Source organism: Nelumbo nucifera, chromosome 1 (genome assembly GCF_055504915.1).
Source record: "Nelumbo nucifera cultivar China Antique chromosome 1, China Antique-T2T, whole genome shotgun sequence".
Lineage (NCBI taxonomy): Eukaryota > Viridiplantae > Streptophyta > Magnoliopsida > Proteales > Nelumbonaceae > Nelumbo > Nelumbo nucifera.
Genome location: NC_142649.1, coordinates 207,425,198 through 207,443,832, shown reverse-complemented (window position 1 = coordinate 207,443,832; position 18,635 = coordinate 207,425,198). Strand labels below are relative to the sequence as shown.

At 37.6% G+C, this 18,635-nt stretch overlaps 1 protein-coding gene across 3 annotated transcripts; it reads left to right on the top strand.

The window, feature by feature from the left end:
* Positions 1-320: 320 nt before the first annotated feature.
* On the top strand, positions 321-18,373 carry LOC104610373 (AT-hook motif nuclear-localized protein 10-like). 3 transcript variants are annotated; one of them, XM_088895988.1, is made up of 7 exons: positions 341-669; positions 888-1,431; positions 1,528-1,580; positions 2,360-2,491; positions 17,356-17,517; positions 17,602-17,920; positions 18,041-18,373. In XM_088895988.1, exons 2-6 carry the CDS (start codon positions 975-977, stop codon positions 17,872-17,874), a joined length of 1,077 nt encoding a protein of 358 aa, XP_088752114.1. In that variant the 5' UTR covers positions 341-669; positions 888-974; the 3' UTR covers positions 17,875-17,920; positions 18,041-18,373. The 3 variants fall into 3 exon arrangements, with proteins under 3 accessions (XP_088752113.1, XP_088752114.1, XP_088752112.1); XM_088895986.1 differs by having other exon boundaries at positions 18,036-18,373; XM_088895987.1 differs by having other exon boundaries at positions 321-669; positions 17,602-18,373.
* The last annotated feature ends 262 nt before the right edge of the window (positions 18,374-18,635 follow it).

Here is an 18,635-nt window from a genome sequence, read left to right as displayed (position 1 = left end):
AATCTAATGCTTACTTCAACACCCAAGTAGTTTTGTGACCTTTTTTTGTCTTTAATTAGGATGTGTGCTGCGTTTGCAGGTCAGTCAGTCAAAGTCCCAAATATTTGAACTCTCAATTAGGAGGGAAAGACGGAAGTCAACACAAAACATCACAACCCGGGGAAATATGTATAAGAATTAAGATATGTGATATATATATATATATATATATATATATATATAATAATATAAAATGAATTAATAAATATCCATAAATAAATAAATAATGAGAAAATAAATAGAAAAATAGAAAAAAAAAATGCATTAACGACAACAAAACAATCAAGGAGTGAGAAGAGACGGGGGAGCTTTTGTATTATATTTGTATACAGAAAAGGGGTTCCTTCCAATTGCAATGTCCAAATCAAAAGCAAGTAGAGGTATCAGGTAGGTAGTATAAACTGTAAAGCTAGAAAATGTGAAGATAAGTAATACTATTTATTTATTTAGGTAGAAATGGAAACATAATTACCATTTCCCGCATATTTTTCCCATCTCGGGAAGGCGAGGGTCGGTGGGCAAAAGAAGAAAGGCGAGGACGTCGTTTAAACCCTAAATCCGAGACGTCTCTCCCCTCTAAACCCTAGAAAAGTAGAAATATCTTCTGCATTTCCGCGCCTACTAAACCAGGTTCCGTTTCTTTCTCTCTCTCTCTCTCTCTCTCTCTCTCTCTCTCTCTTCTTTCCATTTATTTTTAGTGTCATTTTCTCATTTTCTTCTGCTTGTTTTTTTTTTTTTTTTCATTTTTGATCGAATAGATTTCGGTGCGAAAAAGAAATGAAACAAATTCGTGCATATCTTTTCTTTTTATTTTTTTCTGATTTATATCTGCCGATGCATTTGAACAGATTTTTCAACAGTTGGGCTGATGCGAAAGATGGAAAGAAATTGAAATTCTATATATTTTTATTACTGTTTCTATTTAAATTCTGTGAATGGATGCACGGGAAGCTACAAGGTTAACTTCATCTGAAGCTCATGGAATGATGGTGGGTCCCAATCCATATGGGTCGAGCATACCCAACGGTTCAATGCTCAGTCCCAACTCTGCAGGATTGATGCAGAGCATGCGTCTTCCCTTCAATTCTGTGATCAATTCTGTTTCCCGACCGTCGGATTCTTCCAACTCGCCGTATCATGCCGATGGGTCTTCAGGGGGTTTGAGACCATGTGGGTTTAACATGGGTGAGCCAATGAAGAAGAAAAGAGGAAGACCCAGGAAATATGGACCTGACGGCAGCATGGCATTGGCATTGGCTCCTCTATCCTCGGTGGCTCCTTCACATTCGACTACTCCCTCACATCCAGTTACACCGTCATCCGAACCTCCATATAAGCGGAACAGAGGGCGGCCTCCGGGTTCCGGAAAGAAGCAGCAACTGGATGCTTTGGGTATGGTTTTCAACTTGTCTCATTTATTATTTTATTATTATCAATAGTGGTCATATTTTACAAGAGATATTGATTATGAGCTTGGTTTTCTGATAGGGGCTGCTGGAATTGCTTTTACTCCACATATCATCACTGTCAAAGCTGGTGAGGTATGTTAACCATATCCATCAGTATATGCATCAAATTCCATATCTGAAGTGAATTGTACTAGTCACTAATGGATGGCATGGTTTTTGAGTGTCATTTTTTACTAATTGGAATGGCTTGTCTTCTTGGGTTTGTTGTCTTTCTTGCAAGTACTGTTGATTGGTAGTACTGACAACCAACCAATGATATGATGTGCAGTTGTCATTTCTTTAAATTGTCATATCTCAATTCCTTTGTTGTTTTGGGTCTTTTTGAGATTTGAAAACAGGAGTTTTCCATGCCACACTGATTTTGTAAGGTTTTAGCTTATTTTGGCATTTACTGAGATTTAACTTCTTATTGGTAAGGTCATGGGTTTACTTAAAGATCTTAGTAGTATAATTTTCATTGTGTACGGAAACTACTATTTTGGCTGTTATGGAGTTATTAATTTGGTATGGGATTAGGATGACCATATGTTACTTCAACCACAACAGAGAATTATGGCAGCTATATATTTAAAATTTTCTTATGGCAAAGAATAATGACATGAGCAGTGTCTCTTCATTTCTTTTAATTTTTCATTTGTCCAATTTGCTTCTTTTTTCCCAGATTAGACTGTGCTGGTTGACATTTGGTATGGAATCAAACAATTTAATGTAGTTACCAGATTATATTATCTTACCTTTAACTTAATTTAATGTAGTAATCAGATCACATTATCTTTATCCTACTTTTTAAAATCAGTAACAGTAAATCTTACTTTTACATGTTACCCCAATTCAGTTCTTTTGTTTTGTAGGATGTAGCATCAAAAATTATGGCCTTTTCACAGCAAGGATCGCGCACAGTCTGTATTCTATCTGCAAATGGTGCTATCTGTAATGTCACCCTTCGTCAACCTGCAACTTCTGGTGGCACTGTAACATATGAGGTTTGGTTGAAAAAATGCTTTTATTAATCTAGGCTGCATGTGATAGCAATAATTATGTGCCAATTTTTGTTCTGGTGCTATCATGCTATAAATATAAATCCTAATTTCCATCCTAATTGCCAATAGCACTTGTCATATTAGGCAAGGCCAGCTACTCCCTTAATTTTAAATTACATGATAATGTTTCCACAGTTATCTACAAATCAGCTTCCAAAAAGTTCAGTAAAACTTTAATTGTTTCCCATTGAAAACAAAATTAAAAAGGAAAAAGAAAGACTAAACCTGTGTTTCGAATTTGCATTGCAGCAGCAGAATGAATTTCAGTTCTGTTTCAAATGGCTCACCCTTTGGGAGGAATTTGAATTTCTCTAAATGAAGATTAATCAGGTTTTTTATTTCCTGTGTTTCTCTTTGAATTATGCAATGCTGAAAAAAGCACCCAATGACAAATTCTGGAGATTCAGATAACTAATTAACCTAATTCTGCCCCCAATTCTAAATCCACCACTCTGTATACAGCCTTAAGAAAGATCATTAGTGATTAGCCTCATACAACATAGATATAATATGGTCAACCAGATGCATATTCCTTATATATTTAAAGAATATTACATTTTTTAATACTGAAAAACAGAGGAAGAACTACTATGAGTTACAAAGGGTAAACGAGAATACCTTTTCTTTCCCATAGAAGAACTTACCTTCTAAAAGGGTAAACAAGAATACCTTTTCCTCTAAATACTTATACTCTCTTAAGAAAAAAAGGTATTAAAATTTCTCCACCCCATTGCTCTCCATTGCTTGTCTCATTTTATCAAGAATTAATCAATTAGTTCAGTCCCATCTCTCTTGGAGGTTATTAATAATGGCTAAGTGAATGATCTAAATAACTTGTTGCTTTATCATTAGTGAATTAGTCATTAAGTGGATTGTGACTTGTGATCTCCTCAATGGCTGAAGGTTGATTACTATTTTTAAATACTTTATTATTTGACTGTTCTATTAATGGTCTAACTAATAAATGCCTTGCGAGTTTGATAATATCGTTATTTAGAACCATTGTTGTTTGCAATTCCTTATATACTTTCTTTTTGAAGGGATCCTTTTATACTTTGTTATAGTTGTCAAGTCACCCATTGATCAATAAACAAAGAAAATGTTGCCAAGGCATCACTTAGGTACCCTTGGTTGGGTGCATTGCCTGAATCGGTGATTTAAAAGGTGCGCCTCAATCGTGCCTAGGCGCATAGGCGAGGCCCATTTTAGGGTAGGCGCTTCGCCCAGGTCCTACGTGCAGCTCATTTAAAAGACGCACCATAGGCCATTCGAGAATCCCCTATTTGGTAATGTTGCCCATTCATTCATCCTAATAAAATATCTCCTTAAAAGCAATTAAAACTATAAAATCATTATTTTTTGTGTGAAAACTAAGAATTTAAGACCCTAACACGGACTTGTTTGGGCTTGCCTCAAGGGGCGTGGCGCAAAGGCGGTTCGTAGAATTAGGAATGTAACATGCCACATTAGCTACTTGATGCAATTGAGAAAAAAAAAAGAGATCGTGGGTATTATATGCGTGCACCTTGCTTTGCACCTTGCGCCTTGCCCCTCAGGTACAAAATGGCCCTTGCACCTTTTTTGCACCTTGCGCTTTTTAAAACACTAGCTTGAATGCCATAGCTTATATTAAAAAAGGTGCTTGGCTAAGTAACTTGTTGCCCAACTAAGGGCAGCCCAGTCACGATGCTCCCGCCAATGTGGGATCTGGGGAGGGACAGATGTATACAGCCTTACTCCTGCACATAGAGAGGCTGTTTCCAAGATTTGAACCCTGGTCACCCACAGGTTGTAGTGGAGCAACCCAACTGTTGCACCAAGGCCCACCCTCATAACTTGATGTCCAACTAGGCAACAAAAATCACTTCATCTCTTCTTAAAATGTTAAAAATAGAAGTGGGGCACCATAACTTTGTTTTCTTTTAGTGCATTACATTCATTTGATTATGAGATGACACAATTGTTTATAATAATGTTGTACAATTTATTTGAAGTGTTAAATCTGAAACTTTGATTTGCAACTTTGTCCGGCGGTATATTGATGGCTGATGATGCTTATATAATTATGGATGATGCTACTTCATGCAGTGATACTTCAATTCTATATTTTTGAATTTGATAGTTTTATTATTAAAAAATTGTAAATATGAAAATTTCTAATTTCTTTTAATTTTCCTACTTTATTGGATATATACTATATTTTTTATCTATTATATCTTATTTCAAATTATTTATTAATTAAAAATTTGGGAGGCTTATGCCTCATTGCCTCGTGTTTTGGTTTGTGCTGTATGCCTTAGGATGCTGGAAAACCTCATTACACACCTTCGCATTTTAAAATATTAATTACTAATAATTTTTTAATGTGCAATTGCTTTATTAAGTACTTATTATTATATAGTGTCGTGTTTGACATATTGAAACTAATTAACTTAAAATGTTATTGTATTTTGTTGTAACAAAATTTTTATTTTATTGTCTTTTAGATGCAATGATTTAATATACTTTTGAGAGGTAAGCTAATATTACTACTAAATAGCATTGCTATTTTTTCAACGTCTATTATTGCTATCTGATATGTATAGTTATAGAACTAACCCAGAATTTAGTTTTTTCTTTTTTAAGTTCTACCAAGTAGGTACCTGCACATTTAGGCATTCCACTGTTGCCTAGAATCACCTAGGCACCTTGACAAGAAATAAATCATAAGCATATACATAATTCTATGATAACAATCATAAGTATGTACTTGATGCATTTTTATGTTACTATTTTTTAATTGGTTTAATAACGTGTTCACTAATTATAAAAAAAATGTTATCACATCTTGTCCATATAATTACTCTCTCCACTCCAAGACGAAATTCTTGGTTCCTGCTACAGGTATTAGGGAATCATAATCATATTGATAACCAATGAAGATGTTGAATACCTAGAAACAAAAGTCTATATCTATTGGCAAGCCATTGCTGCTCCTCTATGAGGATAAGAGTATCTGTTCTGTTGATGCCTCTAATCCAACCTATTACCAAGATGAATTTTGATGGTTGCAGCTTAGGAACCCAGGGAATTCTGAAATTGGGGGAGTATTTGGGAGGTGTGCTGGACAGTGATTTAAAAGGTGTGCCTCAGGTGCACCTAGGCGCACAGGTAGGGCGCATTTTAGGGTATGCGCATACCTAGGTCCTAGGCGCAGCCCTTTTAAAAGGCGCCTCAGCCCAGGTGTGCCTTTTTGAAAATTTTGATGTTTTTTTTTGCATTTTTTGAACCTAACAGTCTTTTCAGAAGGCACACACCCTATTTGCTAATGTTGTTCATTCATAGTTGATAGGGGTATTTTTATCATTATATCTTCTTTTATCAAGTCATATATAAAAGGCAATGAGGGGTGCAACAGAACTGATTCATTCTGCTCTCTCTCTCTCATTGTTTCTTCTCTTCTTCTTCTTTTCCTCTGTTCTTTTCTTTTCTTTTCTTTTTCTGAAGAGGTTTCATACTAAACATAAGACTGCTACATCAATTCTTTTCAAGTTGGTATTGGAGCAGGTTTAGGTCTCATATATGCTTAGCCCAACTGGCTGCATGAAACTCTATTAGGGCTGGAGTTTCATACCTTTTTTGCCTGATTCTTGGAGGTCAATGGAGATTGGTGCATTGTTCTAGCACTTTTTTGAACTCTGTTTTTGCCCAGTGACCAGGAAGTATCAAAGATACTTGTTTGGTTGGGGTTTAAGGGTTAAACCTCAATTTGAAGGTGGTGCTCAGTGTTTTCTGGGTGGTTTTCTGACTGTTTTAGATATCAACAGCAAGTGGAGGACATATAGAAGCTTCTGGAAGTAGCGCTTGGAGTTTTCTTGTGTTCTCAAAATTATTTCTCTGGCTTTTCCTTGTTGGAACAACCAGTTTTGAGTGACATCAAATTGATAACAGCTTGGCTTCTGTATTGTTTTTTAATTCTTTTCTATCGGAAAGAAGTTGGGCTGTCTAATACCTTGCTCAGTTCAGCATGGAGTATGCTGGAAATGAGTTTAAATCCATTGGGGCTGGTAGTGTGACAGACAACAACTCTTTCCAGATTATGACCAATGTTTAATGGAACAAAGTATCTTGAATGGGATCAAGAAGCTATGATGGCCACTGGAGGAGGGGTAAGTTAGGGTATGTAAATGGTGACACTAAGAAGCCAACCGAGGACATTTGGGATAGTATGAAGGAAAATTATCTAGTTATGACTTGGCTCTACAACTCAATGCAGCCTCATATCAATAGAAACTACCTTTGTGCAAAGACTGCTAAGGACATTTGGGATAGTATGAAGGAAACGGGGGAAATGCAACAAGAAGGGAAATGATTTTGTTTAGATAGTAAATTATCTAGTCCTCTCACTTCCACTTTAGCTTTTGCACATTCAGGTACAAGAGCGACTGCCTATCATGCCTCATCTCCAGGTAACATTGATTTTGTTTAGATAGTAGATTTTTGTGCCTTTGACCATATGACTAGTTTAGCCTCATTGTTTTCCTCTTATCATTTGTCCCAGTAGAGACAATCTTTATTGTTGATGGCTCTCTTGCTCCCATCTCTGGCAAGGGAGACATTAAAGTGTCCAATGCCTTTACTTTATCATCAACTTTGCATATGCCCAAACTTGGTACAAACCTACTTTTATTAGTAGCATTACTAAAAATTAGAACTGTTCAGTGACCTTTTTTCCCTAATCATTGTGTTTTCTACAATGATTTAAATGGTGCGCCTCAGGCGTGCCTAGGCGCATTTTGGGGTATGTGCCTTGCCCAGGTCCTAGGTGCACCCCTTTCAAAAGGTGCACACCTGGTGCGCCTAGGTATGCGCTTGATGATGTGCCTTGTGCTTCATTCCAAGAGTGCGCCTTTTTAAAATTTCGCTCGCTTCTCTCGCTCACTAAAGCTTCGAGAACCTCCTATTTTCTAATGTTGTTCATTCATTTATTCCAATAAAATATCTTCTTAAAAGACAATTAAAGTTTTAAAATCATTATTTTTCATGTGAGAAATAAGAATTTCAAACCCTAACATAGACTTGTCTAGGCTTGCCTCGAGGGGTGTGGTACAAAGGCGACTCATAGAATCAAGAGGGCAACATGTTTTACATCACATTAGCTACTTGAAGCAATGCAATTAAGGAAAAAAGAGATTGTGGGTTTTAGATAATTGGTTTTTTAAAACATTAATTTTAAAATTTATGTTAGTATTTTTTATTAACATTATGCTTAATATTTTTTTGATTTTTTTTGCAATTTTAAAATTTTGTTTAGCATTTTTTTGACTTAATTTGTATTTTTTAGCTTTTTATTTGTAGTTTTGTGCCTTTCTTAAAAAAGCATGTGCCTCGCCTTGCGCCTTCCGCCTCAGGCACAAATTGTCTTTTGGGTCTTTAAGGAGTCTTTTTCCTATTTTGTTTGAATCAGTTCAAGTGTCTAGTGTAAAGTGTGAGAGTTATGAGCTAGCAAAGCATTGTAGATCAATCTGTACTTTGAGTAATAGAAGAAGCATTCTTACTTTTGAAATTGTGCATATTGATGTTTGGGGACCATATCGCATCATTGCTATGGGGGGATATAAGTATTTCCTTTTATCTGTTTATGATTATTTTCGTTTCTCTTGGGTATATCTTATGCGTTCCTGTTACGAGGTTCATATTTTAACTTGTACCTTCCACCAAATGGTGGTCACTCAGTTTGGAGTTCGAATCAAAGCTTTTAGGTCAGGTAATGCCAATGAGTACTTCACTAAAGAATAGCATGGGGTACCTGAGAGAAAAAAATAGACACATCCTTGAGGTTGTAAGAAGCATTATGTTAAATTGCGTATCTCATTAACCAAGTCCTTTCTCTTGGTTTTGATATGAAAGAACCTTTCACTTTATTGTATCTTGGGAAAGACTTGTTTACCATTCCTCTTGAAGTCTTTGGGTGCACTTGTTTTGTTCAGATTTTGGGGCCTCATCGTTTTAAATTTGATCCTAAAGCTACCAAATGCATATTTCTTGGTTATGCACAAAATTAAAAGAGATATTGATGTTATGGTCCGATTGTTGGCCCTTGATTTATGTCTATGGATGTCACCATTTTTTAGGATGTTCCTTATTTGGAGGGTTTTCATCTCAGGGGGAGAGAAATGAGAGGGGTGTCTTTGTTCCTGAAGTTCCCTTACCTATTCCTGTTCTTGAAAAGGAATTGTGTTGAGGATTATTGTTAGAAATGTAAGAAGTTGCAGGTTTTTCATAGGTGGAGGCGAGTTGGTTTTGGTACTCTTGAATAGCCCACGTCAGTTCCAGCTTCCTCTGTGGCACCAAATTTAGATACTACAGCTTCGCCTCCTATTCCTGAGTCTTTGCCTTCTACTGATGTCTTGACCTTCCCATTGTAGTTCATAAGGGGAAACAGAGATGCACTACCTCCACTGCCCATTGCACATCTTAGTTTCTTTACATACTACACCTTAAGGAAAAATTTTCAAAAAATTTCAAATTAACAGGTGAGAAGGTGGGCCGGGCTTCCTATGCTGACGTGGCCAAAAGAAGGGGTGGGTCGATCAGTATTAAGGGGCGCAAGGGTGATTCTGAACCAAACCAAATTAGACCCGATTCAATATTGGAGGTATTAGTCAGCCCATAGGATTGTTTAAGTGATCGTATGGGTAGGGGCAAGTTTCATGCGACACTAGACTGAAAGAATGGTCTAGCTTCTTCTCCATCGAAGCCTGTTAGGGCTGGTTTCGACTAGGCATCGAAGATTGGCCCCAGACGTCAATGGCAGTGGGTTGTGCGCTCAGATGAAGATTCACAAGGTGCGGAGCATTCCGTCTCAAGTTGGCAAGCTCTAAGGAGTGCTCAATCTAGTGTGCTTGCAAGAAAGGTTTCGGAAATTGGTTTGGGTGGCTTGTAGCGTGGATAGGGTTGACGAAGAAGATGATTTGGAAGACACACTAAACCTAAGGCACTGCTTTTCGGAAGAAGCTAGAAATGAAGTCCTCTTTGGTGCGAAGTCTCGAACTGTAGGAAGAGAGGAGGTCAATATAGTAGAATGCAAACAAATGCTAGGGGAAGGAAATTTGCTCTCAAAGATAGAAGCTCCTTTGCCGAACTAGTTTGATAGGCAGGATGTTAGTAAGGAAGGACTTGAGGCTTTTCAATGGCAAAACAGGAACGCTTCAACAAGGAATAAACAACTGGGTACAAAGAGTAGTCCCTGTGATTAACAACCGAAAGGAAATTTACCAGCTCAGTTCCATCTTAAGGATTTAGGACACACTCGCAAACCAGTACAGGGAGTGTCGGATTCCACTTTCAGACCCTGTAACCCTCCTCGGCTTCAACAAAAGTTAGGTATCTGTGTCCATTCGTTTTGTGTTACTAATGATTGTCTCTTGGCTGCTGTGCCAGATCCCAGTCCCATTCCAGAGGATGAAGCCCATGGTGGAGAAAAGGAAACAAAGGAGAGGAATAGAAGTGGTGAGGGTAGGGGTAAAGGTGAAGGGGAAGAGGAAGGTAGAGATAGAGATACAAGACTTTGGGAAATCTTTAGGAGGTTAGTGGATGAGCTTGGGGAAAATAACACACAAAAGTAAAGGATAGAAGATCTAAGTATAGGAAATGAGATTATGGGGGTAGGAGGAGGTGAAGAAACAAATGAGGATGGGGGCTTTGAAGAGCAAGAGTTTATGAAGGTGAATAGTGAGGATATTGTGGCAGCTTTTGTGGGAAAACTAGGGTGCAAATTAAAAGATCCAAATGATCTCAATTTTTTTTTTGCAAAAGGAGGGGGGTATGGTGAGGAAGAGAAAACTGAATGAGGTTGAAAGATTGATGAGAGATTTTGGAGGGGATAAGAATACTTGTATCAAGGGGGATAGGAGGAAGGGGGTAAAGTAAGGAGTTTATGGGTTTGAGGGGAAAAGAATAAGACAGTAAAATGAAAATTGTCAGCTGGAATGTTAGAGGGTTGGGTAGTGCTAGGAAGAAGGCAGTAATTAAAGAGGTAACCAAAAAGGTTAACCCGGATATAATTATGACTCGGGAGTCCAAAAGAGCAGATTTTGATGCTAGGTGGGCTAGGAGTATATGGAGAGCTAGGGGGGTTGGGCTACTGCACCTTCATGGGGATCTATTGGGGAAATAATAACTTTATGGAAGAGTGAGGTGTGTATAGCAACGGAGGAATTTATAGGCGAATTCTTAGTTTCATTGAATCTTAAGCAGGTGGAGGATGGCTTTGAATGGGTGTTAACAAATGTCTATGGACCTAATGATTATAGAGAGAGGAGGAATCTATGGGAAGAATTGGGGGTTGTAAGGGGAGTGTGGGATGGACCATGATGTTTAGGAGGCGATTTCGATGTAATTAGGTTTTCAGAAGAAACAAATAATCTTATACAGAGGGTGACCACGAGCATGAGGAAGTTTAATCAATTTGTGGAAAGCTTTGAACTTAAAGAGATTCCATTGGCCCGTAGTAGTTACACTTGGTCCAATTTACAAGTGAATCCCATTTGCTCTAAGTTGGACAAGTTTCTTTTTTCGGTGGATTGGGAGGAACATTGGGGTAGCTTGGCCTCTAGAGCACTTCTAAAAGTAACTTCAGACCATATCTTGATTGGTGTGGAAGAGATGGGAAGCATAGGTCCTGCCCTGTTCAGATTTGAGAACATGTGGCTGCTTTATCCGAGTTTTATTAATAAAATCAAGGAGTGGTGGTGGTTAGAGAGTGTCCCTGTAGAAGAATGGAAGGGAATGAGGTTCCATAAGAAATTACAACTATTGAAGGGTAAAATCAAGGAATGGAACAACTTATAATTTGGGAGGTTGGAAGAAAGAAAGCAAACTGTAATTGATCAATTGGAAAAGCTAGATGGGAAGGAGGGGAGGGAAGATTTAACACAGGAGGACAAAGAATAGAGGTGAAATCTGCGGAAACAATTGGAGGATGAGTTGTTTAAGGAGGAAGTCAATTGGAAACAGAAGTCAAGGTGTAGGTGGTTGAAGGAGGGGGACAAGATTACAAAATTTTTTCATTGTTTGGCAAGTGGGAGAAGAAGGAAGAATTTTATTTCAAACTTGGAAATAGAGGGAATAACCTTATCTGATCAAAGGGAGATTGCTAGGGAGTTTGCTAACCACTTTAGGTCTTTATACAAAAAACCCTCAAGTAATAGGGTATGGATTGACCAAGGCTGAGATTAGTAGATAGGGAGTGGTTGGAGACAAAATTTGAGGTGGAGGAGGTTAAGGGGGTAGTATTCCCCATGTACTTGGGTTAAAAGAAATGCGAATTCCTTTGCTGATGGATTGGCTAGGCAAGGAGTTTTTAGAAATTCTGGGTTTTGGGCTCAATTGTAAGGTTCTGAGTGTTAAGAATCTTTAGCTCTTCTTCCCTGTAGTTTTTTTTCCAATATTAATGAATTTTGTGTTTATTGATAAAAAAAATCCTATAAATCCTAATTCTCATCCATTTCTACTATATTCATTCCTAAAGCTGTTCAAGAAGTTTTATATGTGCTTGAGTGGAAGGATGCAATGAAGGAGGAAATTAATGCACTTATTAAAAATGAAACATAGGAGTTGGTTAATCAACCTGAAGGAAAGAAACCGGTTGGCTGCATACGGGTATCCACTGTGAAACATAATGCAGATGGATGAGTTGAAAGATATAAATCCTGACTTGTTGCAAAGGGTTACACACAAGCCTATGGCATTGATTACTCTGAAATTTTTGCACTAGTTGCTAAGATGAACACTGATACAGATGTCAAGAATGACATATGTTCCAAATGGATGTCAAGAATGCTGGTTTATAGGAAGAGGTGTATATGGAATTACCTCTTGGTTTCTATGATACAAATGCTTGCTTGAAAGTTTATAGACCAAGAAAGCATTGTATGGTTAAAAGCAATCTCCAAGGGCTTGGTTTGATAGGTTAAGATTGGCTCTGGAGAAATTTGGTTATGTGTAGGCCCACTTAGATTATACTCTTTATTAAGAAAAGTGGTTCCTCTTTGACACATCTTTGGTATTTTTTGGGAATTGAGGTGGCTAGATCTAAACATGGTATTTTCTTTCCTAGTGGTAATATGTTCATGACCTTTTGGAAGAATCAAGAAAAATGGGGGTTAAACATGCAAATTCTCCCATTGAGTTGAATGATAAGATAAGCGCAGGAGGGGTGAGCCTCTTGACGACAAGACCATGTATGGGCTGGTAGGCAAGCTTTTGTATCTCTATCTGACTTAGCCTGACATTTCTTATGTTGTTCGTCTGTACTTGCATTCTCCAAGACCACTCATTTGTTGGCTGTTGAGAGGATTCTAGCCTATCTAAAGAGGTGTCTAGGTAGTGGAATGCTCTTCAAAAATAATGCTCATATGAAGATTAAGGTGTACATTGTTGCTGATTGGGCTGGATGTGTAGATGATAGTAGGTCTACCTTTGGGTATTGTGCCTTTGTTGGAGGAAATCTGGTTTCATGGTGAAGTAAGACACAAAATGTAGTTGCCCATTCAAGTGCTGAAGTTGATCATAGATCCATGGTTCTTGGAGTGGTAGAGGTATTATGGCTGATATCCTTACTTGAATTGTGACAATCAAGCTACCATTAATATTGCCCATAACTCAATACAACATGACATGACAAAATATATTGAGGTGGATCGACACTTTATTAGGGAGAGAGTTGCCCCTCAAGAAGTGTGCTTGCCATATGTTGCCTCTGATATGCAACTTGCTGATCTCTTTACCAAAGCAGACTATAGTCAGGATGGAGACAGATTTACGCAAATTGGGAATGCTTATTATCTACTCCCAATTAGAGGGGGAGTGTAGTCATATGCTCCCCATCTTTATTTTTATTGTTTCAAGCTGTTATTTTGTTTTTTTTTTCTATCATTGTCGATCGGGGTATTTTTGTCATTGTACCTTATTTTATTGAGTCATATATAAAAGGCAATGAGGGGCTCGAACTTATTCATTCTACTCTTTCTCTCATTTTTTCTTCTCTTCTCCTTCTCTTCCTTTGTTCTTCTTCTCTTTTTCTTTTCAAGTATAGTAAAAGGTGCTCCTAGGTGCATAGCCTAAAACCAAGTGCATCCTTTTTGAGATTGCACATGCCTGCTGTTTCTAGTGAGGGGACAGAACCCCACTCTCCCCTCGCTAGTGTTTTCTCATCCATTCTTCATTAATGTGATTCCTAATCCTAAACTGACAAAACATATCTTTATATATGGGCCAACTTGTAGAATTAGGAATGCAAGATGTTTATCATCACATTAGCTACCTGAAATAATGCAATTGAGAGAGAAATAAACAAATTGAAAGTTTCACATGCTTGAGTTGTTGAATGCTTGAATATGTTTTATATGTTAGATTTTATTTCTACATGTTCACTTTGAATATGTTATAATGTTATATTTATGTATTATAATTTAAGCCAATGGGCTTTTTTTAAAACATTTAGTTTCTTTTATAATCCAAGTTTGCACTTTTTTGAAATAATGTTATTTTAATTTTATTTTGAGTTTTTAAATTTTATTTTGATTTTTAAAACATTTAATTTCTTTTATAGTTCAAGTTTGCACTAAATTAATTTTATTTGAGTGTGCCAACGGGATATCAATTGGATTGCTTTAGTTTTGATGGGTTTAGATCTTTTTTGGATTAGTTTCCTAGTTGAAATTGGCATCTGTAAATGGAGATCTTGGCCCTCATGTTTAGTCTATAAATAGAGTTGTAAATTGTAATTGGAATTTTAAAGTTGATATTGTGGAACAAAATGTTTGTTGAAGTTGCCTGTGGGCTGAAGAGAAGGCTCTCCCTCCTCCCTTCCTTCTTGAAGATTTCTTCTTTTCATGCTTCCTTTTTTCTCCCTCTTTCTTGATGTTTTGCCACAATAATGGTTATCTGAATCTTTTTTTCTTACAATGGTTTTCAAAGTCTTAATCCCTCCTAAAGTTCAACATTTTTTGCTGGGAAGTTGCCTGCAAGAATCAACACCTGAAATTTGTTTCAAAAAGAAACATGGCTTGGTGCCTTATCTCTCAGGCATGCAACCTGCACCTTTCATTGGGGGGGGGGGGGTATGTAACCCATCTCCTAATCTATTTTAGCTTTGCTACTGAAATCTGAAATTTTATTTCCAATGTAACTATGGAAATACTTTTTAGCTCTTTTCCTATCTAGAGTCTCAAAATATGCAGCTCCTCCTACCAAGGTGGTATTGGTGCCTTGTTAGAGTAAAAACATGTAGAGAAGTTTTCATTATGTGGATTTGTTGACCATTTGTCAAGAGAGGAATGCCAGGGTTTTCCACCACCAGTCAAGGTAGTATATCTAACTCATTCCATTAAGGACGCAAACATCTTTCTGAGCACTTTACTGACAAACACACAACAAAAGTGATTATCAGCCTAAAAAGAAAATTTTCAAGGCTCAATACAGTTCTGCCTGCATGCCTATCAGTGGGGTTCTTGCACTCCACTTTCTATAGGCAGGGATTTTAGTTGGTTACCATTTAAATGATCCACTGTGCTTGCACTGGAAAGCTTCAGCAGGATGCTCTCGGTTCAATTATCAAAGAGTGATCTGGAGTTTTCTAGATCTAGTCCACTCAGACCTAGGTTCATGCTGCATGGACTCGGAAGCAGGAATCGGAATATGATACATGTCTAGGTGTCTGACTGGGCAAGGATGAAAAATATGGATTTGTAGACATGCTTCCTAAAATTTATATTTTAATTTATACTACCTTTAAAATTACTTGTCTCTTATAGTTTGTAAACTTATTATTATATTTTTATTAGTAAATGGCTTTATTAACTTGTCTGGGCTCATTTTTTCTTTATGTTTTTCTAATTAGCATTTTAAGGCTCATTTTTTCAGCCCATGGGACTTGTTATTAGAAAAGAAGCCTATGGGCATCTTAAGTCCTCTAAACTTATTCGCTTTTTAAATAGATACCAGCTTTTAATTGATGAAAGTGGTAGTGATACAAAAGTTACATGGGCCTACCTTTTTTTAACTTTTTATTGGTTATATGGGTTAAGGACCTATGGAACAAAAGTTGCAGGCTGCAGCTTTATTGGAGAAAGGTGTACTTGTTTTTAACTGACATAAGGATGGCATGCCTTCTTATAGAGAAGGCTTCATCATTGCATAACAGGTAACGCTGACTCTCTCTCTCCAGCGTGTTTCTATCTCTTTTTCTTTCTCTTACAGTTGATCTCTTGCTTGTTCACAAGATGGGGGGGGGGTCTCCAAGGCAGTGTTACATGGAGACCTTAGTCTAGGCTTGGATCTGTGTCCATTAGTCAACTCAGTGATAGACTCAGCATCTGTCCAAGTCAGACAGATTTACAAGTATACTCATCACATCAACACATCCAAGCCTAGGAGACCCCAGCTGGTGAACACTCTAAATCTAAAGGGAACCTTAACCATGATAAAGGGAGGTTCATTGTGGGATAGTAAGATATTGATATTATAATTCATTTTAGAGAATAGTGGAATTTTTATAGTGGGATAGTAAGATATTGATATTATAATTCAACACATCCCTGCATCATTTGTCCTTCCAGTGGGATCAATTTTAAATGCTCTACCTTTATTTTACTTGAGAGATTAATATGTCAGTTTAGAGAATAGTGGAGAGATTGTTATATGGTATTTATTGATTTAGAAAAAGCCTGGACAGAGGATCCCTAGAGAGGTCATTTGGTAGGTTTTAGGAAAGAAAAAAGCTTCCAGTATATGTTCATGGGCCGGGTCTAATATATATTGATCTCATAAATGACATGCATCAAGAAGCAATAACCAGTGTGGGTCTAATATATACAAACTATCATGGTTAGTTTGTATGGAGAGTCGGTTCTTAGTTGCATTGTTTGTTAATACCAATATTGCAATTTTAATAGATGGGAAGATATTAGAAAGATGCACAAGGGCAGTAACCTTGTAGATTGTTTGGGGGGGGGGGGGGGGGGGGGGGGAATAAGGCCCAATCCAGAGAGGGTCTTGTAGAAAGTTGTGTAAAGGCAACATATTATGTTAAATCATCAAAACCTTATTCCCACTTCTCTACAGATTATATCAAGGGTTGACAAATCATTGATAATTCCTCTTCAACCAGGATCCCTTCAGTGACAACATGTGTTCCAAGTACCAACTGCAAGTAAATCAAATAAATTTTGATAATTGTAGCCTTGGTAACCTAGAAAATTCAGGAATAGGAGTATTTAGAAACAGTGAAGGTGACTGGAACCTTGGCTATTTACTCAAGTCCAATTGAGTTAGAGACTCGACAAGGGCTGAATGTGGATTAAGACTGGGTAAATATCTTTAAAGATGCTGTTTTAAAAGGCAACTCCAGGTTGTGGTTTTGTAGTTTTTGTTTTATTTTATTTTATTTTATTTTTTGGGGGGCGGGGCAAAAAATTGTTTTCTTTTTTGTCATATCTACGCTTGGCTTATGTCTCGTCTTTTAAAACTTTAACCCTCTCATTCATTTCGGTATGACTGAAACATGTCTTCTCACCTTAAGGGAAATGAAAGTGCAGAGTGTGCATATGCATCTCTGCAGCAATTATATTCTACGATCAATTAAAACTACTGGAGTCAAAAGAAGCACTTTAATCTTTTCCCAAATACATGATTTGTTAGGTAAACTTTGGAATTCTTTGTGTTGATGTCTGTGATACCATATGGACATGAAATTGTTCTTTGGAGTTACTGTTCTTACTTTACATTCCATTATTGTCCAACCATTTGAAAAATGGTTGATGCAGGGCCGGTTCGAGATAATCTCTCTATCAGGTTCATTTTTACTTACAGAGAGTGGTGGCACCCGCAGCAGAACTGGTGGATTGAGTGTGTCATTGGCAGGATCAGATGGTCGAGTTTTGGGTGGTGGAGTGGCAGGAATGCTAATGGCAGCAACACCTGTGCAGGTGTCTTTCAGATTTGTTCATCCTTCTCAGTTTTCCTTTCATCTCTGAATTAATTACTAAATATTTCATTGGACTGAATACCAGGTTGTCGTCGGCAGCTTTATTGCAGATGGGAAAAAGCCTAAGTCAGATATGTTGAAAAGGGAGCCTACCTCAGCATCACCGATGGTAGGCTTGGGGGCACCGGTTGCCACAGGCAGCCCTCCCTCTCAAGGAACCTCAAGTGAGTCTTCTGATGAGCCTGGTAGTCCCCTTAACCGGGGCTCTGTACCCTGCAACAATAGTGGTCAGTCCTTTCAAGGCATGTCGGCATACTCATCTATTGGCTGGGGAACTTCTCACTCTGCAAATCCCTAGACATGACACCAACATGAAGATGCATCCTGCTTGACTATGTTTCAAGGTTTTCGTTCAAGTTTCATAGTTGGCATGATATATATTCAAGATTTCTAACAAACTGTAGGAGGATTTCTTAGAAGAAATGCTCATTGTTATTATACTGAATTTGTTGTTTCCAGTACAGGGGTGCGGAGGTGGATGCTGGTGGCTCTCTGCTCCTAAAGGTCTAGCACTAATATTTGAGTTGTGGATGCATAATCACCTCAGAGTGGAGCATGTCCCCGTAAGGACATGGTTCTGCTCCTAAAGGTCTAGCACTAATATTTGAGTTGTGGATGCATAATCACCTCAGAGTGGAGCATGTCCCCGTAAGGACATGGTTCTTCACAGCACATCTTTTGAATTTGTTTTGATATATAACCTAACTCACTGATAAGTTTGGTTGTTGCAAAATTTCACCTGAAAATATAGCTTGTCTTGTGATTGGTTTCATAGAAGTAATTATGGACTTCTAATACGGATCCTGTGTCTCCAGACCAAAGTTCCTATTTCAAACTAATAACTTCATATAATGTAAAATTAGGGTTATGAGAACATTTTAAGATATTACCAGGCTAAAGGTCCGTCCTTTATGAACAGGTCTTATTTGGTAAGACCAGATAAGCCCGATCAATTACGACCAGTTCTGAAGCGCGCTATGTAGTCTGAGTGTCGAGACCTTGTTCATGTGTTTTCTTATGGACTCGGATCCTAGTCTATCATAACTCGGGTCAGTATAT

Coding starts and splice junctions, on each gene's coding strand:
- LOC104610373 (XM_088895987.1), top strand. CDS start 975: ATGGATGCACGGGAAGCTACAAGGTTAACTTCATCTGAAGCTCATGGA. Junction 1,432..1,527: donor GCAGCAACTGGATGCTTTGG/GTATGGTTTTCA, acceptor GTTTTCTGATAG/GGGCTGCTGGAATTGCTTTT. Junction 2,492..17,355: donor GTGGCACTGTAACATATGAG/GTTTGGTTGAAA, acceptor TGGTTGATGCAG/GGCCGGTTCGAGATAATCTC.